The 19924-nt window shown below is 36.2% G+C and overlaps 1 protein-coding gene across 1 annotated transcript; it reads right to left on the minus strand.

Moving 5' to 3' along the window:
• Nucleotides 1-87: 87 nt before the first annotated feature.
• On the minus strand, nt 88-14521 carry LOC149085215 (uncharacterized). The gene is made up of 2 exons (XM_089233932.1): nt 14380-14521; nt 88-2327 (listed from the first exon to the last, which is right to left on the minus strand). Exons 1-2 carry the CDS (start codon nt 14404-14406, stop codon nt 969-971), a joined length of 1386 nt encoding a protein of 461 aa, XP_089090058.1. The 5' UTR covers nt 14407-14521; the 3' UTR covers nt 88-968.
• Between the last annotated feature and the right edge of the window lie 5403 nt (nt 14522-19924).

Raw genomic sequence — 19924 nt, forward strand, 5'->3', positions numbered from 1 at the left:
ATGAGAAATTCAAATAATACTTTCGGATTTAGGACGCATGTACATTGAAGTTCGAAGGAAAAACACGCAAAAATTATTGAAATTTAACCCACGGGTCAAACTAAATTTATTCATAAACATTTAATTTATGTACATTATGAAGCTTTAGCGGACAGAACCTATGCCAAAATAATTTCATTGTCGTGGTATAGTTTATTACAGGCGTTTTGGAAAGAAAATCACAGGTTACCATTTCCCCAACAGTAGTATAGCATGTATTTATGTAGCATCAAAAGAATTAAATATTTGGTCACAAATCACTGAAGCAAGTGCCGGTTGAGCTAATCCGAGTGCAGGAAAAAAAAGAGGAAAAATATGAATTTAAAACATTCTGTAGTTCGTTTTCTTGACGTATCTCCGCAATCTATGTTTGTTTTATTTCAGGTGTTCATAACATTCTACTTGGAATGAATCACGTAGTTAATAAAAGCGTGTTCAGCTCTCGAAAGTGGTATTTTATAACGTCGTTGCAAAAGTAAACTTGACGTTTAATTGATCAGAAAAATTTACTTTGACTGATGCTTGTGCTGTAAAATTCGATTTCTTTTTTATTCACTAGTGTTTTTTTGAAAATATGTTTTCGATCATATAGCATGTCTGTTGTATGAATTTTATATAGCGAGAAAATGATCTTCTGTCGAGGAATGAAAAATTTTATACAAAATCAGACTTTGAGGATTTTTTTCACATTTTATCACATATAGACCGATTAGGCTCATAATCCTTTTTTCTGATTCAGACAAAAAAATTTCTGACACAAGCATTCTTTGCCAATGAAGACCAGCTCACGAACCAAATACGTTTGATTATGAACAACAATTTGTGCATCAAAAGTGCTGCCGAAAATAGATGAAAGATTTTAGACAATAAATATTTTCAATCATTCTCGTCGCTTGGCTTTCATAACAAAGTCAAAGCTGCGAAAAAAATCATTTTGGACCATCACGATCGCTGTCGTAGCTGGTGGAAAAGCTTCGATAGTTACCATGAGCATATTCTTCTGCGTATTCTTGGTTGTTTGGGTCCCCAGTTGGATTATCTCGACGGTAATAAGCAAAACTCTTTTTCATAGCTTTCGGTGATTTCTCATCTGACGATTCATCGTCATTAATGTCCTTTGCGGTGCTTTTGTGGTTATGTTTGGGTAAACCATGTGTTTTCTTGAATGAAGTCTCATCCCTGTAAACTCGAGAACCTTCATCAGTTTGAGGATGTGTGTGGTAAGAAAGTTTTTCACTTACCAATGGTGATCTGTTACTTCCATATCGTGAACTATTTGGAGGAACGAAGGATGCAGGCTCTTCTTTATCCTCTTGTTCACGAATGGCCGAATGTTTGTGAATGACTTCGGGCTCCAAGTCGTCGTCTTTATCTTCAAGTTTTGTGAGAGTTTCACTAAACCTGTCATGAGCTTTCTCTAACGATGGGGTGTTAAATTTAAATGAAGGAAAATTTTTGAAATGAGTTGCAAACATTTTGTCAATGTAGTCCATTGCTAAGGGATCTTTACTCTTTTGTTCCCTAGGTTCCGAGTCTTTTGCTGAGAGTGAATCACCCAATCTTTTATTTGCTAGCAGGAAACCTTTACGAGCATGGTCACGAATAGGCACGATTTCTCTTTCGGGTGTCTTGGTTGCCATGGATTCTGCTCCTGGTATATGGGCATCTGGTCCATATCCTTTAGGATATTCACATTCTTTTGAAATAATGATACTTTTCACTTTCTTACCACTGGATGTATCTTCTGGGTCTTTTACTTTTTTGACCACTGTTCGACATCCATCTTTGTCAACTTCATCTTGTCTTGGTTTCACGATGTCACTCTCTTCCCAGCTCAAGTCCCTGGATGATCGACTGCTATCAAGATCATCAACGTAAGCGCTGTCTTCTGGTTCGGACCAATATGATGAATGGTCGCTGAACTTTCTCATCGAACTATGAAACAGAGGGATTGTATCCGATGGTGCAGCATGTATTTCCATCGGGGAAAATTCAAAATGATTTTGTGGATGATAAAGATTGATTGGTTCAGCATATCTAATGGCGAATTCACTTCCCGCGAATTGTTCTCCTTCAGTTGGTCTATGATAATTTTGAAGTCCTTGAAGTTCGGGTCTCATCAGAAGGAACCTTGGACTCGTTATGGGATGACGTTGCTTTTCAACCATTTCTTCAAGAGATTTTAGAGAAATGGAAGAAACTGCTCTCTCCTCCATTCTAGCTCGAACATCTTCATCTGGCAAAAAGCATTCGAGATGCTGAGCGAGCAGCCCGATCACAGCAAGACACTGAAAATATAGAAAGAAAAGGTGGTCAAAATATAAAAGAGTGCTGACGGGGATGACAAGAAAAATCAAAGGTGAAATATGTCTGATAAGGGAAACTGTAAACTTGTATATATTTTGTGAGGTTTCCCACGGAAACATTAAGTTATTGGATTTTTTGGTTTTATTGGCGCAAGGACCAATTAGGTCAAACTGCGCCTATTAAGTTGTTGTATATTCTTGTTGTTTTCTAATTTCATTGGAGACAAGGTGAAAAATAATGGAAAGTTTGAGCACAACATTTTTTGAAAAGTGCATCACCATGAAAACTTGTTGGCAATCATTGAATCTTCAAAGATGTGCAATAAAGGGTGCCTTGCCTGCATAAGAGTTTTCTAATACGCGATGATGTGTTTTCTCCAGGTCCAGAAATATCATATGGATCCCCTTGAGTTTACCACGTAAGTTTGATCCCCTTAAGCTTAGTTTTTGTCTTCCCTAATAGTGTCTGATTGTAAAACAATGATCTACACACGATTTGTTTGCTGTTAAGTAAGTCAAAATGTACATCGGATGTTTTAAAATTTTTCTGTCAACGTGTTCCTAATTAGTTTTAAAAAGTTTTCATCACTGGGTTTGTCACTCATACACAGTACCTCTATAATTTGAGTAATTCTCCTCCTCTTTTCAGCTGACACAGCTTGCCTTTTAAATAGGTCCTTGCACCAATAAAAGCCAAAATCCAATCCGATCCCTTTTTTATGAATCAAAGAGATATAGCCAATATTTATTTCTTTTGATAAGTCTCATTTTTTAAATATGCTTTTGAGCAGTCCTGTGACCAATTTAATAATTTTTTATGTACATAATTTTCCCTCATAATGTTATAATTTTGAAGAATATTAACACGTACATGTGTTAATATCTAAGTATAAATGGATATGTATTATTATTTTTTCGTGTATTAAACATATTTGCTCAAAAAATTCAGAAACTCTTATTTATTTCAAAGTTTAAGAAATCAAATTGGAACATGTATCTTAGAATATGTCAAATAACCTAGATGTATGTATAAGAGTTTTTTTACCCATTATTTTCTATTTTTCGAAATCGATTCCCACTTATCAAAATGTCATCTTCAGCATTTCAGTATTTTATTTCGAACGTAATCGAATTTTCTATTTCATAAGAAAGAACCATCCGGGTAATAGAACTCAACGGGGAGCAAAAAAAGACTGTCTTATGCACGAAGATTAGAAGACGCAACTCAATTAACAGATCTCTTCAGTTGAATCAGAATCAATACCAAAAGCAACTCTCAAACATTTATTCAGAGAAGCAATCCACTATGGGTTATCATGTTTATACAGTCTTTAGTTTTTACGATTGCATTTTCAATTGGGTATTTAGAAATATATGTAAATATTTGTATTTTAGAAATATATGACATCCATATTCGTTATGGCCATCTTTTTCTCAGCCACCTCATTGAGCATTTTGCCTGTTGTGGCCTTATATTTATACAATATTTGTATTTGTACTTGTACTTGTTGTTGAACATCCCTTGGCTACAGTTGGTTAGTACTTTAATTGGTTATTAAGAATTACAAATTTGTATATGTAATCTTTATTTTCTCAAATGCGATATAGACTGTGCTTAACTAAAGGATGCATTTTCTCTAGAGACTACACATACAGTAATACTCTTTATCCATTGAATTGCTTTAGGGCTTCAAGTCATGGGATTTCGATAGCATTACAATTTATCTCAGCGGTAGCAATTGCTAATATATATCACTAGATGGGCCGGACTATACGTTATATCTATAAGGGCCACCGGCAGTCATTTTGATTGTTGCTACTTTTCAACACAATATATTTAATCACACTAATTTTTTAAAATAAAAAATAGCAAGCATTGTCCTACATGGCTGAATGAATGAACGCCAGGGGCTCTGCCACCGGACTTATCCCGTTGACGAGATCTCTTCCAGCCCAGCTTCGTGGCAGAGTCTGGAACAAAGTGAATGCACCTAACAGTCTGAGTGCGTAGCTATTGTTGTGCTTGATATTTCAGTGCTGCCATCTATACTTCAAATTGTGAGTGAAGTGTAATGATTGAATATTTGTTAAGTTGTAGGCCTGTTGCGAGACTTTTCAAGGGGAAGATTGGCTCGCATTCGCGCCTCGAAGTTGGAAACCACAGAAAACCAACTTCAGCCGACCACCACTGTGGTGCCGGTGGGGTTCGAACCCGGATCCTCGCGATGCGAATCCTTCACTATGACCACTCGACCACCACAGCGGTTGTCCTATATGGCTAATCGAAGAAATTTACTTTTTTCTAAAATATACAGGGTGCCAGTAAAGTTCAGGTTCTCAAATAAATTCGTCACTTCACGCGGTCTGCATAATAAAAAATTTTTATGTACATATTTTTTTCTCGATTATATATGGTTAGAATTAAGTAATTTATGAAACAAATGATAAACATATGGTTAAACATATCCTCACGCTACTTCTTCCTCCCAGCCTCTCCCCCAATCTCTTCCTCTCCGTTGGGTCCTTTGGCACCTTGGCGGTCCCTTTATTTCCTTCGCGACGCCATCTTCACCAAGTGGGTTCTTTTGATAGATCCGAACTTCATAGGGTCCATAAAATGACTTTCCAACTTTAAATATGAAAATGTAGAGGACAACTGTGTTGACAAGATTTTCCACGAAAAAAATATAGATAAACATTGCACCAACATAGAACGTACATTGTTCGATTTTGATGATGTGCGCCTTTTTATGTATATCAAGGTCTTTTATATTCACACTATTTAATTGTTCGCACACAATGTGGATAACATATAATCTTACCCCGTCATGAACTTGCACCATTGGGGAAAAATACTATAGCACTTACTAATTAACACATGAGCACTTCATATAATTCCATTCTACAAATTAATTTGTAAAGTGCACAAATTAGGAAAAATATATTTTTGTCTTTTTCATCGGTATTATCTGATGAAAGACCAGTCTTTTTCGGAATCACTATTTTCTCTTTCGGGTAGATATAGCAAAAAGTCATGATCTGCATTGTCAGAGTTTGCATCATAAGTCTCCTCAGCAGTAGATTCATTTCACGAAAGATTAATTTAGTACTGATAAAATATTTTTGTTCAAAAACGTCCGTCTTCTATAAGAGCGATTTCTACATATTGCGGATGAACCTTTGTTTCCTAGGAACCTTTTTCAAAGCATATGGTGGCATGAAGAGTTCTGAAAAGTCTAACTAAAACAAAAACTGAGCTTGCCAGGTGAACGATCAGAAAAAAAAGTTTCCTCAATTTTGATAATAGAGACTATAGCTAAATAAGAAATAGTGTTTTTCTTGGTTGAAGAATATAATGAATTTCTGCTGCCCCGCGAAGCGAATAGTCTTTTTAGCTAGCCTATAGTCTGTTTCAGGTTAACTTTGCAGTGAAGAGAAAGGTTGAGAGTGTATTCCTTCGCCACAGTTATAGTTCCCATATATCAGGTTTATGATGATAATTTATACAGAATATTTCGATTTTCTCTTTGATTTTGAAAAAAATACTGAAAAAATACCGTTTTGAATCGATGTTTATTCGTTTAAAATTTTTAAATTAGAAAAAATATTGGTTACCATTATCAAAAATCCATGACAAGAGCAACAACATTTAGGCGTGATATCCTAGAAATTTTCCCCGTCAATATCACTGTCGTGCTTTTTTTTGTTACACACAATTATATATATATATATATATCGTTATCTATTATATCGTTACTTGGTTGAGTTTTCCATAACGAAACAATTTTTATTTAGTTCTACATGCAGATATAGGCTTACATTCAGACGAATATTCTCAATCAGTTTTTCTTTCTTCCGAAAATAGGCTTCAATGAATTCGGATATTCACTCATAGATTACAGGAAGTGTTCCTCTTCCACGAGAGCACCGATACCATTGTGAGAGGCTCTTTATGGGTGCAGGAGTTTTGGTTTTAGGTCCTACTTTTTTTAATTATTTATTTCTTGCCATGAATCCCTATAGCCAATCACGGAGAGTGTTGACACTAGTCATGCGTTTCACCCACACGAACGCCATCTTCCACCCACAGCAGGGGCCACCTGTTTTTCTAGATGCCCCTTGCCTTTAGTGTCTTTTCAGATAAAATAAGAAAGGGGGTCCCCACAGTGGTTTAAGCTTTCATCTCTTATGCGACAGTTGTATCTTTCTTTTCACCGGAGATAGAAACGCTAAAAAGTTCTCTACTCTTCCATTCCTGAATACTATATTTTTGGTTTTTTAATACTCGCTGTAAACAAAACTCAATAAGAACATAGGCAGAGATAGACTTGGAAGTCTGGGGGGGGGAGCACGATGATGATGATGATGTCAATTGATATATAGACATGCATTAGATCAGTTGACTTCATCTTTGACGCTGGGGGGGGGGGGCAATGCCCCCCATGCCCCTCCGTATCCCGCCTATGGATAAGAATCATCCGTAATAGCCATGAGCAGCACATGAACCGTAACAAGAAACTAAAACTGTCGCGAAAATAACTAGCATCGCCGTATATCGTTCGGGGGAGTGTGGGTGGGTGAGTATCGGAAATTTCTGCTAGTAAAGTGAGTAAAAAAATTCTAAACTTTTCCGTATCATTGTTATTTGGTGCTATTCCTGCATTTACACGTGAAAACAGAGTTAATCTGCTTGTTCTTAATTAATTTTTTTTTTGGTTGGTTTCAGAAATTTTATTCAACGTTCGTTTTTTCCATATAAATTGAAGAAAAAATTAAAAAGCCCCAAGTTTTTTTTGAGAGCCATGGTTAACATACAGTATTTTAAAATTATACGTTGCTTTCATATTATTGCTTGGAATTTCAACTGAGGAAAGGGAAATATTGCAGAAAAATATTACAATGTTTTTCGAAATTTTTAGTGTTACTTACGGCACATCAATGAAGAGTAAGTGACACGCTGATATAAGATAATTACTTTTTCTAAATTTTAAAACGATATCTCACGAACAAAACATTCCATGTCTTAAAATTTTTGTACACAAAGAGAAATACAGAAATAATGAAAAAAGTCACCGAAAATTCAGTGTGTACGTCAAATACTGTCGAGATTATACTGTTTTCAAAATCAAAAGCCGTCAAAATGACTGCTCCGGCCGTTACAGTGATATGATGAGAAGAAACGGTAAGAACATCTTAACTCAAGGAAAAAAAAAGGAGGTTCCATCTAATCACAAATACTCTCTCGCTTAACCAAAAAAACAAAAACAAAACAATTGTAAGAAGATAATGCTCGATTCGATGCAAATAAAGAGAAAGTTCATCTGAAAAATAGTTTTTCTGACCGTTATCTTCTTCTTCCATGTTTTTTTGTTTTTTAATTTCAAAATTTGTATAAAAAAATGAATTACGTGCGCTTTGCATAGAAAAGAGAGAGAAACGTTGGTTCAGCCATATACTGTACTTAACGTTCAATGATTATCTACACGAAAGAGATTAAAATTATGCCTTTTTGTGGAATTCATAAATTTTGTTTAAACACAAAACTTTTATTGTTTACTTGTTATCTCAATGTTTCATTTTGAAGGTAATGTCAGGAAAGAGTATTTTTTTTTAGGGTCTCCCTATGCACTAAAAATATCTTGGCTTTATATTAGAAACCTTAATATTCTTTCCTTGCTGATGAATATCAAAATTTCATGTTTCGATGATTGCAACATTCGTCTAACATCAAGGAGTAATGACATTTTTCTGATAAAAGACAATGTCGATCTTAGTGCTGTCCATTAATATCACGTGAAAGAAATTCCTGCCAATAGTACTTTTATTCAATTCTCTCTTTCTATAGCGTGAAGGGCTTGTCGCGATGGACTCTGAATAACATTGTTTTATTTCAGTTTTTTCAACATCTTTTTAGCAATGCAAAACACAATTGATAAGCCCGATATATTTTTCTCATGACATATTTTGGGTTTTTAATGCAAATTTTAAATATACTCATGTCCATAAATTAAGGATAATTCAGAATCACACGGAAATCGAAATCTAAAGTAAAAATTTCACCTGTAGAATTATCACAGACATCTGCAAGAATGATATGCAAATTTCAGGAAGCCACCAGATGATGCCGATAGTACGTCACAATGATGAGAGTGTAAGAGAGGGGTATATAAGGAATGGTGGCAAAGAAGTGAAATTGTTCACAAGAGTTCTGTAAGGCGCTCAGTGCCATAAGTGAATAGTTATGACACAGAGGAGGCATGTGGATGATTTTTTACGTGGTAGAATTATCGGCCTCCTGGAATGTGGGTGTACTCAGATGGAAGTATCCGAGGAACTTGGAATTGCCCAAAGTGTCATCTCTAGGCTTTGGCAACGATTCCAAGATAACGGAAATGTCAGTAGACGTTACAGTACAGGTCGCCCCCGAGTTACAACGCCGAATGAAGACCGGTATTTGGAGTAACTACCAAAAGAAGCAGATGGAGCACAGCATCCGACCTGTCTCGTCAGCTATCTGTAGCCACGGGTACCACAGTTTCAAGGCAAACCGTGTACAGACGTTTGGGAGATATCGGTCTATATGCTCGCAGGCCTTTCAGATGTGTTCCGCTCACGGCAACTCACTGTCGGCAGCGATTAGCCTGGAGTAGAGAACATGCAATATGGACATCGTCACAGTGGGCTTGTGTGATGTCTTCCGACGAGTCCAGGTTTAGCTTCAGTCTGATTCACGTCGGACATTCATATCGAGAACGCCAGGTACCCGTTATCACCAAGACAACATCATTGAACGACACCGTTACGGTGGTGCAGCATTGCTCGCTTGGGGTGGAATTATACTGGGTTCCAGAACAGATCTGCATGTTCAAACCGGAACCATGAAAGCCCAAATTTATCGGGACATCATTCTGGAACAACATGTACGTTTGTTTAGGGGTGCCATGGGAGCAGAATTTGTGTTTATGGATGACAACGCCCGTCCTCACCGAGCAAACATCGTAAACGAATGCCTTGAATCTGAGGATATAACCCGTATGGAATGGCCAGCATTCTCACCTGACTTGAATCCGATAGAGCATGTGTGGGACATGCGTGGCCGATGAGTTGCAGCCCGTCAACCACCTCCTACATGTGTACCGGAACTTCGGAGAGCATTGCTTGCTGAGTGGAGTGATCTTCCCTAAGATCAGATCGATAACTTGATACTCAGCATGTCTAGGCGTTGTACGGACTGTATTTCATCGCATGGGAGACATACAATGTATTAACCATCATACCAACCATGTAATAGTAAGTTTTTGTAAAGGAGATATTTTTTACAATTGCTCCAGGGAGCAAAAATCGTAGTTTTTATGAATGGTATCATACATACACCATCGTTTTTGTTCTTTATCTTTTGTTTAATAAATGGGCTTTATGAATAAGTAACGTTTGTTTTGTTTCTGAACCTTTATTTGCCGGAGCTGGCATTATCCTTAATTTATGGACATGAGTGTATATGTAGCCATGAAAAAACCCTATTATTCATAATAAAAACGTTGTTTGATCATCGCATGTGAAAGCAAGCGTGGCAGTTTTAATATACAAACGAGGTCGAAATTGCATTCAGAGAGGATGTGCAAAATTTCGAGGACAATTTTACTGTAAAATCCGAGTTAGTACAATTTACTATTCCTATTAGCAGCATGAATATAATATAAATGGGATGATTAATGGAAAAACCGCATGAAACTTTTTATACGTTTCTGGTAATCTCCAACATTCAAGTACATGCATAGGCGTACGCAGAATTTTCTCGAGGGGGGGTTTCAGATTTTTTTATCCTTCTGAGGGGGGTTTTACTTTTTTTTCTGCAAGATAACACTATAATCTTGGCTCCAATGAGTACATGTACTTTAAAATCTTTCCATCGAAGGTGAGTTCAATTCTGAACATCATGTTCCAAACCTCCGATTTCAATTTTCAGATCATTATTTTATTCTCCTAGAATATGAAATTGATGTTATAATCAGGCAAAATATCTAGACTCTTGAGATTTTTAATATGATAAGAGGCAACTTGTTTCCAATCGAATGTCGGCCATATTCACTTTTAACAACAATAGTGTTAGTTTCGTGAAAGATTTATGAGCCAGTCATAAAGCATCATTAATCAAAGTACATAATCGAATTTGATTTTTTTACTGAGTATTTTTATTTGTAATATTTTCGTTTTTCTGTGAACAAATTCACGGCTCATTTCACAGGAGAAGACATATAAGAAATGGTCCGTGAACATGATGCATCGTTTTAAAACTCATTTTTAAAACAACAAAAAGAAGCACGAAGATGTAAATCATTCATGTTTGATTTATTCGGCATAATTGAGAGAAGCATATGCATAGTGACCCTTTCATGACCTTGATAATAGTGAAGGTTCATTTCTCAAGAGGATTGTTACATGGAATAAAAAATATGATGAATCACGTAACAAAATTAGTCATTGAAAATGGTTAGAGAACTTCCTGAATTTATGATATTTTCAACATCAATTACCACTTTGATTTTATAAAACTGCCGGCACATGCGTTTAATGAGAAAATCTGAATCACTTCCGTGTGATTTCCCTCTGAGAAATTATCCTCCCATACTGTAGGGAAGTAAAATACAGTCGAACTTGGTTGATTCGAAGCTGAAGGGGACAGTAAAAAAAAGTTCGAATTATCTAAAATTCGAGTTATCCAATTCAACAATATAAGGATAACTATACTTGAAAAAAAAAAAAAAAATCAGAAATTCTTAATTATTGTGAAAATGTATCAAATGCTATCACTCATTACGCCAGTTTCCTCTTTGTTACAACTAGTGTTCATATAAAAAAGTGGTGGCCAAAACCCACGGACGTTTTTCAAAAATTGAAGAAATTCTATTTCATTTTTTCAATCAAAGACTTCAAAGGAATACTCTTCAACTTTTAAACAATCCTTTTCTTACGAACGATGGTCTTGTAGGCTACCAAACCTATATTTACTGTGGTAGGCACTCTTAAAATTATGGGTTGACTTCCTATTCAATGCGTTTCTGTTCGATTTTTCATCTTTACGCATAGTTGCCGGAGGTCCCATTTGCCAGAATCGCCCGCATGGGGGACGTGGATTGTCTAATGCAATTACAATGTATATCCATGAGCTCTTGAGGGTAGGAGGCTAAGCTCTCATATAAAGTTTATTGGGGGGGGGGGGAGGCAAGCACCCTGAGAGGAGAGTCCTCAGGTTCCGGTGTCTGCCCATTATGGTGTGAGTAAGATGAACTTCTACCGGTATACGTACATACAAAATCTGCATTGTGATAATCGAATTTATGACTCAAAGGTGAAAGCAATTTAGAACTCAAAAACGGACAAACAATATTTTTGCAAAAATAAGGAGACAGCCGAACAATATCTTGCAGGAACAGAGAAAATGCTTGTGTCCCGTAAAAGAGGGACGCATGGTCTGCTATTCAAAATTCGTAGCGCACATCAGAAATAATCTTGATTGTAGCACAGCTTGGAAAAAGTTGGCCACCCTTGATATCAGGGCCGGACTTGATCATTTAGCGTCCTTGTACGAGAACAGTTTTGCGGCCCTCTTTAATATTGCGAGAGATATATGATAGGGGTTAGGCCCAGAGATTAACTCATTTTCGCTCTATACATCCACCGAAATTCAATTTGGGGAGGCCTGCTGAAAGATCCGAAAGAATTCGGATCCGCCACCAAAAATCCTTTCCGAATAGGTTCCAGAAAGCAGGGCCGTCTTAACGTATGGGAATACTAGGTAGTGCAGGTGGATAAGAGCTTTACGTCAAGAAGACATGCAGAAATAAAATAATGTCCATCATGAAATAAGATTTTGAATCGAGGTGACTGGCACTTCAAACTGAAAGGGTGAAGGGTCCAGAGTCTCTTTTCCCGAGAGCTCATGGCGCTGTTAAGACAATGGGCCCCCCTCTTGTGAAAGGCTGAAAGGGCTCTGAGGGTCTTAGGTATAATCTTGAGAATCAGTATAAGGAGCCAGCTAAAAATTTTAGTCTGGGGTGCTGTCATAAATCAAGTCCCATTCAAGGATGCGGAGGGCCGCAAATTTACTACCGCTGCTGATAAATCGACATATTTTTCACTAATTGATCAATAGAATTTCAAGTTCTGGCTTTTTACAGCAGTTATTGTAAAACATTATAAATAATCAATGCGATAAAATCCAGTTTTAAGGCCACTAATATTTTGAGGCCCCTGTGTGATTGCATCTTTCGCACATTGGATGTCAAAGAATAATATTTCATTTGAAAATTTTTAATTATCATTTTTTCTTTTTTGGATGCTCTTGCACAAAATCTTCAAGTTGATTTAGAGATTGAAAGATATGATATGGTTTTCGAACATCTTTCACAACAGTCATAATTTTTTTCTAACGTGTCCATAGCCTCTATAAGTGTTGGAATAGGAACCTCTATTGCTTTAATTGCTTTCATAGATTCGTTTTCATCCTCTACATGAGAAGATTCTATTTGTCCTTTTATTTCAACTTCTTCACTGATATCCACATCCACATCCCGTAAGTCAAACAGAATTTTTTTTCTTAGAGATGAGCAAGCGTATGGACTAGGGCTGGATCCCAGGAGCCAGATCACCACGGCGAGTGGCGTGGTGGTAAGATGATCGTCTACCACTGTGAAGGTTGCTGTTACGCAGTGCCGTCTTAACGCATGGGCCCACCCGGGCACTGCCCGGGGGCCTCAAGCGACGAAGGGCCTCACAAAATGAGATCTGGTTGAAATTTTCGAGAATTTGCCAGGTAGGGCCTCGCAAAAATCATTTGGCCCGGGGGCCCATGATGGTCTTGAGACGGCTCTGCTGATACAGTCCCGGGTTCGAAACGGAGAGAGGATATAGGTGTAATATTTTCTCTAACGAACTGGAGGCGACCACCAATAGACAGCACCTTCATTTCCAACCCATCTCATTAATAGCAGTAAATTGCGATATGGCCAGAGTTAGTGAAGTAGGTCACCATGGCGACTAAAAAACTGGTATACCTAAAATTTTATTTGTTTACTTACTAAATTGCAGGATGAGAGTAGCTCAAAATATTTGGAATTTATAGCAGCCTAGCTATCACCATGAAAGAGGGTAAGTATGCCCTGGAAAAGTCAAAAGAAGCATTGTTTTAGACCTTTTTTTCGGGTGGAAATTTTTTTAGCGCTTAACATTTTTTTCTGGCGCCTATATTTTTTTGCGATTTGTCCAGCTCTGGTATAGACCTCATTAGGAAATGGTGAAAAATGTTAGTAAGCTATTTTATATTCTGAAAAAAAAAACAAAAAAACAACCACGAACGATAATGCTAGAGAGACGTGAACCTTCACCACATTTTACCAGAAAAGTGACTGGGCGTTTAGCACTGCGGCTTTCAAACATTCCGTCTGTGGAGAAGTTGGTTACTAAACACACGCAAACTAACAGTATTTATTTGACTAAGTCATTTGCATCTGATATTGGCAGGTGCTAGTGAAATCATCCAAGATCTACTAAAACAGCTGCGGCGGAAAGATAGAAGTCAATTCCTGGAACTGGTAACGAAAGCGTCGCTTCTTACTTGGAGTCAAAACAAAGAAGTTCAGATTTTGTTGAATGCATTTTTTATATAGATGTTTTAATGTAGGCTATACATGTTATATTCTGGAAAATATCAGTAAGCCACGGAATAAAGAAAAGGACGACTAAAAGTTAGCCTGAAGTTCTGAAAAAAAAGAGTCATTTTGCAAGTGAAATAGTATACCTGAATCAAAGTTCGAATCATCCTAAAATTCGAATTAACCAAGTTCGCCTGTGCATGTAATACGACTGAACAATCATTCGTAAATAAGTTTTTTGCTTTTGTTTAAATATTCGTCTTTAGATAGATTTTAGAGGCAAAACCATACGACATATTTTTCTTAAATATGAGAGATTATTCATATTTCAAACACTTAACTTCTTTTTTTAATAATTCTCAGAGATTGAAGAAAGTAGTTACCTGCATGAAAATATTCGATTTAGCCATTGGTTATCCGTATTGCTTATGAAATTTCAAAACGACACAAGCTCTTCGACGGAGTTACGCGAGTGATGTGTTTGATGCGGACATAAATGCACAAACTTCTTTTCTAACTAAAGGCGTAACTGGCCTCTGCGATTTCAGTAATTCTTTCCGGTCTAATGCCCAAGAGTCACAATATTGTTTGGCTACCTAATTCAGTGTCTTACTGAACCAGATACAAACAGGATAAAAATTTCTCAATTTCACTTTTCTTCTTGTAAGTCTGAAGCGTGACGCAAAGGAAGTTGTGTGTGTCCAGCGTACTTTTCTCAAAATTTTTTTTTTTGCATTTCCTGTTGGACAAAAATATTAACAAGATTGTCAAAGATGCTAAAGAGTTACTATATAGGTGCCCTGAAACTTATTAATTTCTGCCTAAGCCGTTAAAAACTTGTCAAAAATTATTCATGATTTTCATCTATATACTCGTCTTTGTTCTTTTCTACAAAAAAAGTTTTTGACTCGATAAATTTCTCGATGTGGTCTATATGGTACGGTATGGTACTCGATATGGTACACAGTAGTTTATTCAGAGGAACAGTGGAAGTGATTTAGACCAGTGGGTGAGAGATCGACTAAAGCTTTTTGTAGGAAATTTTGATTTATGAATTAATTATGGGTTGCTCGTGCCCAAAAAATACCAAGGGTGCTCGAGCATCCAAAGCACCTTATGACTGACTCGACGCCGCTGATTATTTATTGTAGAAAAGTATCAAGAGAAGAACGCTTCAGTTCCAGTATGGTATTGATGCGACCAGGGACCTGACTTTGACTTGAAGGGCCCCTGGGCAAAGAAGGAATTATAGGCCCCCCACGACTAGGATTAGAGATGCTTGGTTGGTTAGCGAAGATATATTCTTCAAATTTAGGGGTCCTGGGCAAATGCCCAACTTATCTACACAGGAATCAGACCTAGTGGGATGTAGGGTAGGCTATATGTGAGATTCCTAATTTTATACGTTAATCGTTTTTATTGACGCTGCGGATTTAGCATTTAGGTATGTGTCTGTATAGCTTTACACAAAAAATGTATATCAACTTTAATTATGTTTAAGTAAAATAGAGAGATGACCATTGTGTGTTTATGAATTGTTTCTAGAACTGTGTTACTGAGATGAATTAGAAAACGCGTTTTGAAAAATGTTAATGGTCTTTTTTTAAATTTCAGTAGAACGGCCTTATAAAGCTTCTTTAGCAATTACAAAAATACACTTATGTTACATAAAAATATATCTTTTAATGATATGAAATAAAATAAAATATTTTAATTACATAAATTTAAAACTTTATTTTTTGGTTCAATAAATTCTCTTCAACCCTTTCACTACAACATTATGAAAAAATGAAATAATTATCATGTAATTTTTTTGTTAGGTCATTTTAGTTCTAATTAAAGCCTAAAAACAAAAAAATAATTTTTTCAAAAACTATTCAGTACACAACGAATTGTTACCTCGTACTTGAAAGTTTCGTCAGCCGCTTTCAATAGAAAATACCGATTCAAATATGTTGAATATTAATAATGAATATGTATTTATTTGTTTTACCACAAAGAAAGCCATAATTTGTTTTATACATATTTGTTAGGGAACATCTTGAAAAAGCAGTATTCCACTGCAAAGTTTCACTGCAAGTGAAAGCGTTTGCTGCATTACGCGCACAAGTGTTTACTGTTACACAAAAGTGTTTAGTGCATTGCGCAAAAAAGTGTTTAGTGCATTACGCAAAAAAGTGTTTAGTGCATTACGCAAAAAAGTGTTTAGTGCATTACGCAAAAAAGTGTTTAGTGCATTACGCAAAAAAGTGTTTAGTGCATTACGCAAAAAAGTGTTTAGTGCATTACGCAAAAAAGTGTTTAGTGCATTACGCAAAAAAGTGTTTAGTGCATTACGCAAAAAAGTGTTTAGTGCATTACGCAAAAAAGTGTTTAGTGCATTACGCAAAAAAGTGTTTAGTGCATTACGCAAAAAAGTGTTTAGTGCATTACGCAAAAAAGTGTTTAGTGCATTACGCAAAAAAGTGTTTAGTGCATTACGTTAAAGTGTATGCAAGTGAACACTTTTGCGTGATGCAGTAAACACTTTTGCGTAATGCAGTAAACACTTTTGCGTAATGCAGTAAACACTTTTACTGGGCGAAACATCTAACTGATCTTTATAAATTAAAATATTTAAAAAAACTAGTTGTCCCCCACTTGTGCTGTCATCTGGTAATCATGAGGTCAAGGGCGTAGCTAGGGGAGAAACTTGTGGGTCTGGTGCCCCCCCCCCCCCCGAAATGTGAGAAAATGACCGAAAAAAGGGAAAAAGATGGCCAAATCTATTGTTCTATCACTTTGGTCCCCCCCCCCCCGAACGAAATTTCTGGCTACGCCCCTGCATGAAGTATTAGTTATGCAGCATTTTTATACTTCGAAATACCAACACCCAACAACGTATGTGAGGCATTTTACGGGGGTTTGAAAAATTGGTGTTGTGCTTCAAAGTACCGTCAGTTGTGAAATGGTTAAAGCCTAAAGTGATCATATATCACATTAATTCCTTCCCCACAAATAATTTCATTTATGATGTTTTTGATTCAGCTGCCTGTCAGTCGTGTACAGGGCCGTCTTAACACATGATCACAGGCTATGTTGGGAGCTCCCCTGTGATAATGAGATCCGGCACTATGATTTTTGAAAGTTAACATGTTGATTGATAGGCTTGCACTTCCAACTAAGTAGGGACCTCAGAGCATCATTTTGCCCGGAGGCCTGTGATGCTGTTAACCCATTAACGCCGGTTGGTAAGAAAATTTGCCATTCTAAATTTTAAGTTTTTTCTTTGCCAATAAATGGTGGAAGTGGTTCCAGTCATTATTTTTTGTTTTAAAAAAATCAAAGTCGTCGTTAATGGGTTAAAAAACCCTTATCATGTGGGTCAATAATACACCACAAATCATTTCAATTTCTGGCTAAGAATTGTGTAAGTTTATTTAACCTGTAGCAATGGACTCTAACCTGTGGATCTTGTTCCACCTAGGCATACGAAAGGATTATTGTGCGATAAGAAAAATTTACTAGAAAAATAAACTAAATTTATATTTTACCGACCTCACCAAGATATGAACAAAGAAATTCACATTACGATAAATTTCAAGATTAGAATTTCTGTGCGAGAACTAAGTCTGTGTCTGATCATACTCTGTGCAATAAGACCACAGAGTATCTCACTACCAGCTATTTTTTGAAAATAAGTTTAATACCAAAATGATGATATTGGAACGCAATTTGAAGCAGAAATATTTTATAAGAAATGTGAAAACATAACAATGTTTCGGAAAGAACCACCATACACATCCAGACATGATTGAACGGAAAATATGCAGGGCAAAATTAAGTTCTGTTCGGATGCAAAGATATTTTAAGATATTATTCAAGTGATATTCCCCCCCCCCTAAAGTCCGCTTCAAATGCTGTTGCGATATCTTCACTGGTGTTAAAAGCGTGTTTGTGTACATCGCGGCCCCTCTGATTTACAGATAGCGCGTGCGTAAGAGGCCTTTCACACGGAGCGGATGCGGGTCGTCCGCATGTGTCAAAACCAAAGTGCGGGCTCCGCATCCGCACATAGAAGTTTTGACAATTGGGTTATTCGGGGCTATTCACACGATACGGATGCGGCCGCATCTTTGGCTACTTTTTAAAGATGATCTGGCACGGAATTTTTTTAATTATTTGCCATAAATACCCTTTAAAAACACCATATGAAGGTCCCTGTTCATCAATATGATGTACCCACGTATACGTCTATCCCTCCTTTACCTTCTGAGATTGAGATACAGCAACTTTAATTGCCTTTTGTCCATACTTTACAATTTTATACAATAAAACCTGCCAACGACGGCCACTGACGGGACCAAAATTATATGCCGTTCTGCAATTCATTACGAAAATATAATTGACTACATACTTTAATAACTTTTAAATTTAATTAAAATTTTTAAATTTTTTTTTAATATTTAAAATTATGTTAAATATTATTTTTTTTTTATTTTTAATCTTTTAATTTTTTTATAAACTTTAAAAAAAATACTTTTATTAAACAACGTTATCCACGTACGGTGTTCACTCAGGGCCGGATTAAGACGTTTGAAGGCCCCAAGCACTTTAGTTTTGGTGGTTCCCCCGATACCTACATGTATATTTTACTCGATATTCAGTCTATAAACTGAAAAAAAAAATGAAATTTTATATTTGAGAAGTGACTAATCTAAGGATGGATTTCCCTTTAAAAGGTTCATGATAGTTACTTTATAAAACTTGAAAACAGCAACTAATAAATTTATCGGTTGCGTATGCTCGAATGCAACCGATAAATTTATTAGTTGCTTTTTTAAAAGAATTATTATAAAATTTTTTATAGTGTAATCCGGGCTTAAGGCTGGGATTACCCTATAAAGTCTTATAAAAGATATTTTATAAAAGTTTAAAAATTCAACCAATAGGCGCATCAAATGCAACCGGTAATCTTATTGGTTGAATTTTTCACGTTTTATCAAAGAGCTTTTACAAAACTTTTATAGTGTAATCCCGGCCTAAGACAGAATTGTGAATATTTCTAAACACAGACATTTTGATATTCTCCACCCCACCCCTCCCCTTTTTTTCTGCTTGCAAATTTTTTGCTCTTTAATATCTTCTAATTATTTTTTTTTTTTTAACATCGATGTTTTGGATGTTTTTGGATTGGATTTTTCGAATATTGGATGTTTTTGAAATTTTTCTTTCATATTTTTCCGAAAAGATAGATTTTTTTCCAAAATCTTTTGGAAATATTTTAAGATATTTTCTCCCATCGACTACTTGTGAGGATCGGAATGAAGGCATTTTTATACCCATATTCTATGGGGCTTTAGATTAAACCACAGAAGAATGGCTCTAGGCTGCCTATGGGTACTGAATCAAGGTTTAGTGCTCGTGTGAAAGGGTATGCGGACCCACGTCCACATCCGCATCCGCTCCGTGTGAAAGGGGCCTAATCTTTATCCTGAAAAGAAGAGCGCATTTTGTGGTGTCGCAGGGAATTTTTCTTTAATAGGGTTGTTAATAAATAGAATAGCTTACCCCAGGGATAGTAAATTCTAACACAATTGACACGTTTAAAAAGAAATACGATGAACATGTTAGGGTGAATCGAGAAACTATTCATACTTAGATAAGACAACCATAAATATTTTTTATGTGGGCATTGTATTATATTTTATCATGTATATATAGCCTCTAGTTTTTATAATTGTATTTTTAATTGATTAGTTGTATTTTAGAAATATATGACATCCATATTTGTTATGGGCTTTTTTTTCTCAGCCACCTCGTTGGGCATTTTGCCTGTTGTGGCCTTGTATTTGTATTTGTTAAAATTAGAAAAAAAAATTCCCGGCTTGTAGCTGGGGGATCAACCCCTATTTTCTAATAGTAGAAAATTTTCCGAGAGGGTAAAAT

This window comes from Pholcus phalangioides, unplaced genomic scaffold (genome assembly GCF_987345545.1).
Source record: "Pholcus phalangioides strain wild (caught in Gottingen) unplaced genomic scaffold, Ppha-v1.0 ptg000007l_1, whole genome shotgun sequence".
NCBI classification, from domain to species: domain Eukaryota; kingdom Metazoa; phylum Arthropoda; class Arachnida; order Araneae; family Pholcidae; genus Pholcus; species Pholcus phalangioides.

Bases quoted from the DNA above. Each gene is read 5' to 3' on its own strand.
- LOC149085215 (XM_089233932.1), bottom strand. From the start codon at position 14,406: ATGGCTAAATCGAATATTTTCATGCAG. The intron at 2,328-14,379 runs GTAACTACTTTC...CTATATTTTCAG, and splicing joins AATCGAATATTTTCATGCAG to TGTCTTGCTGTGATCGGGCT.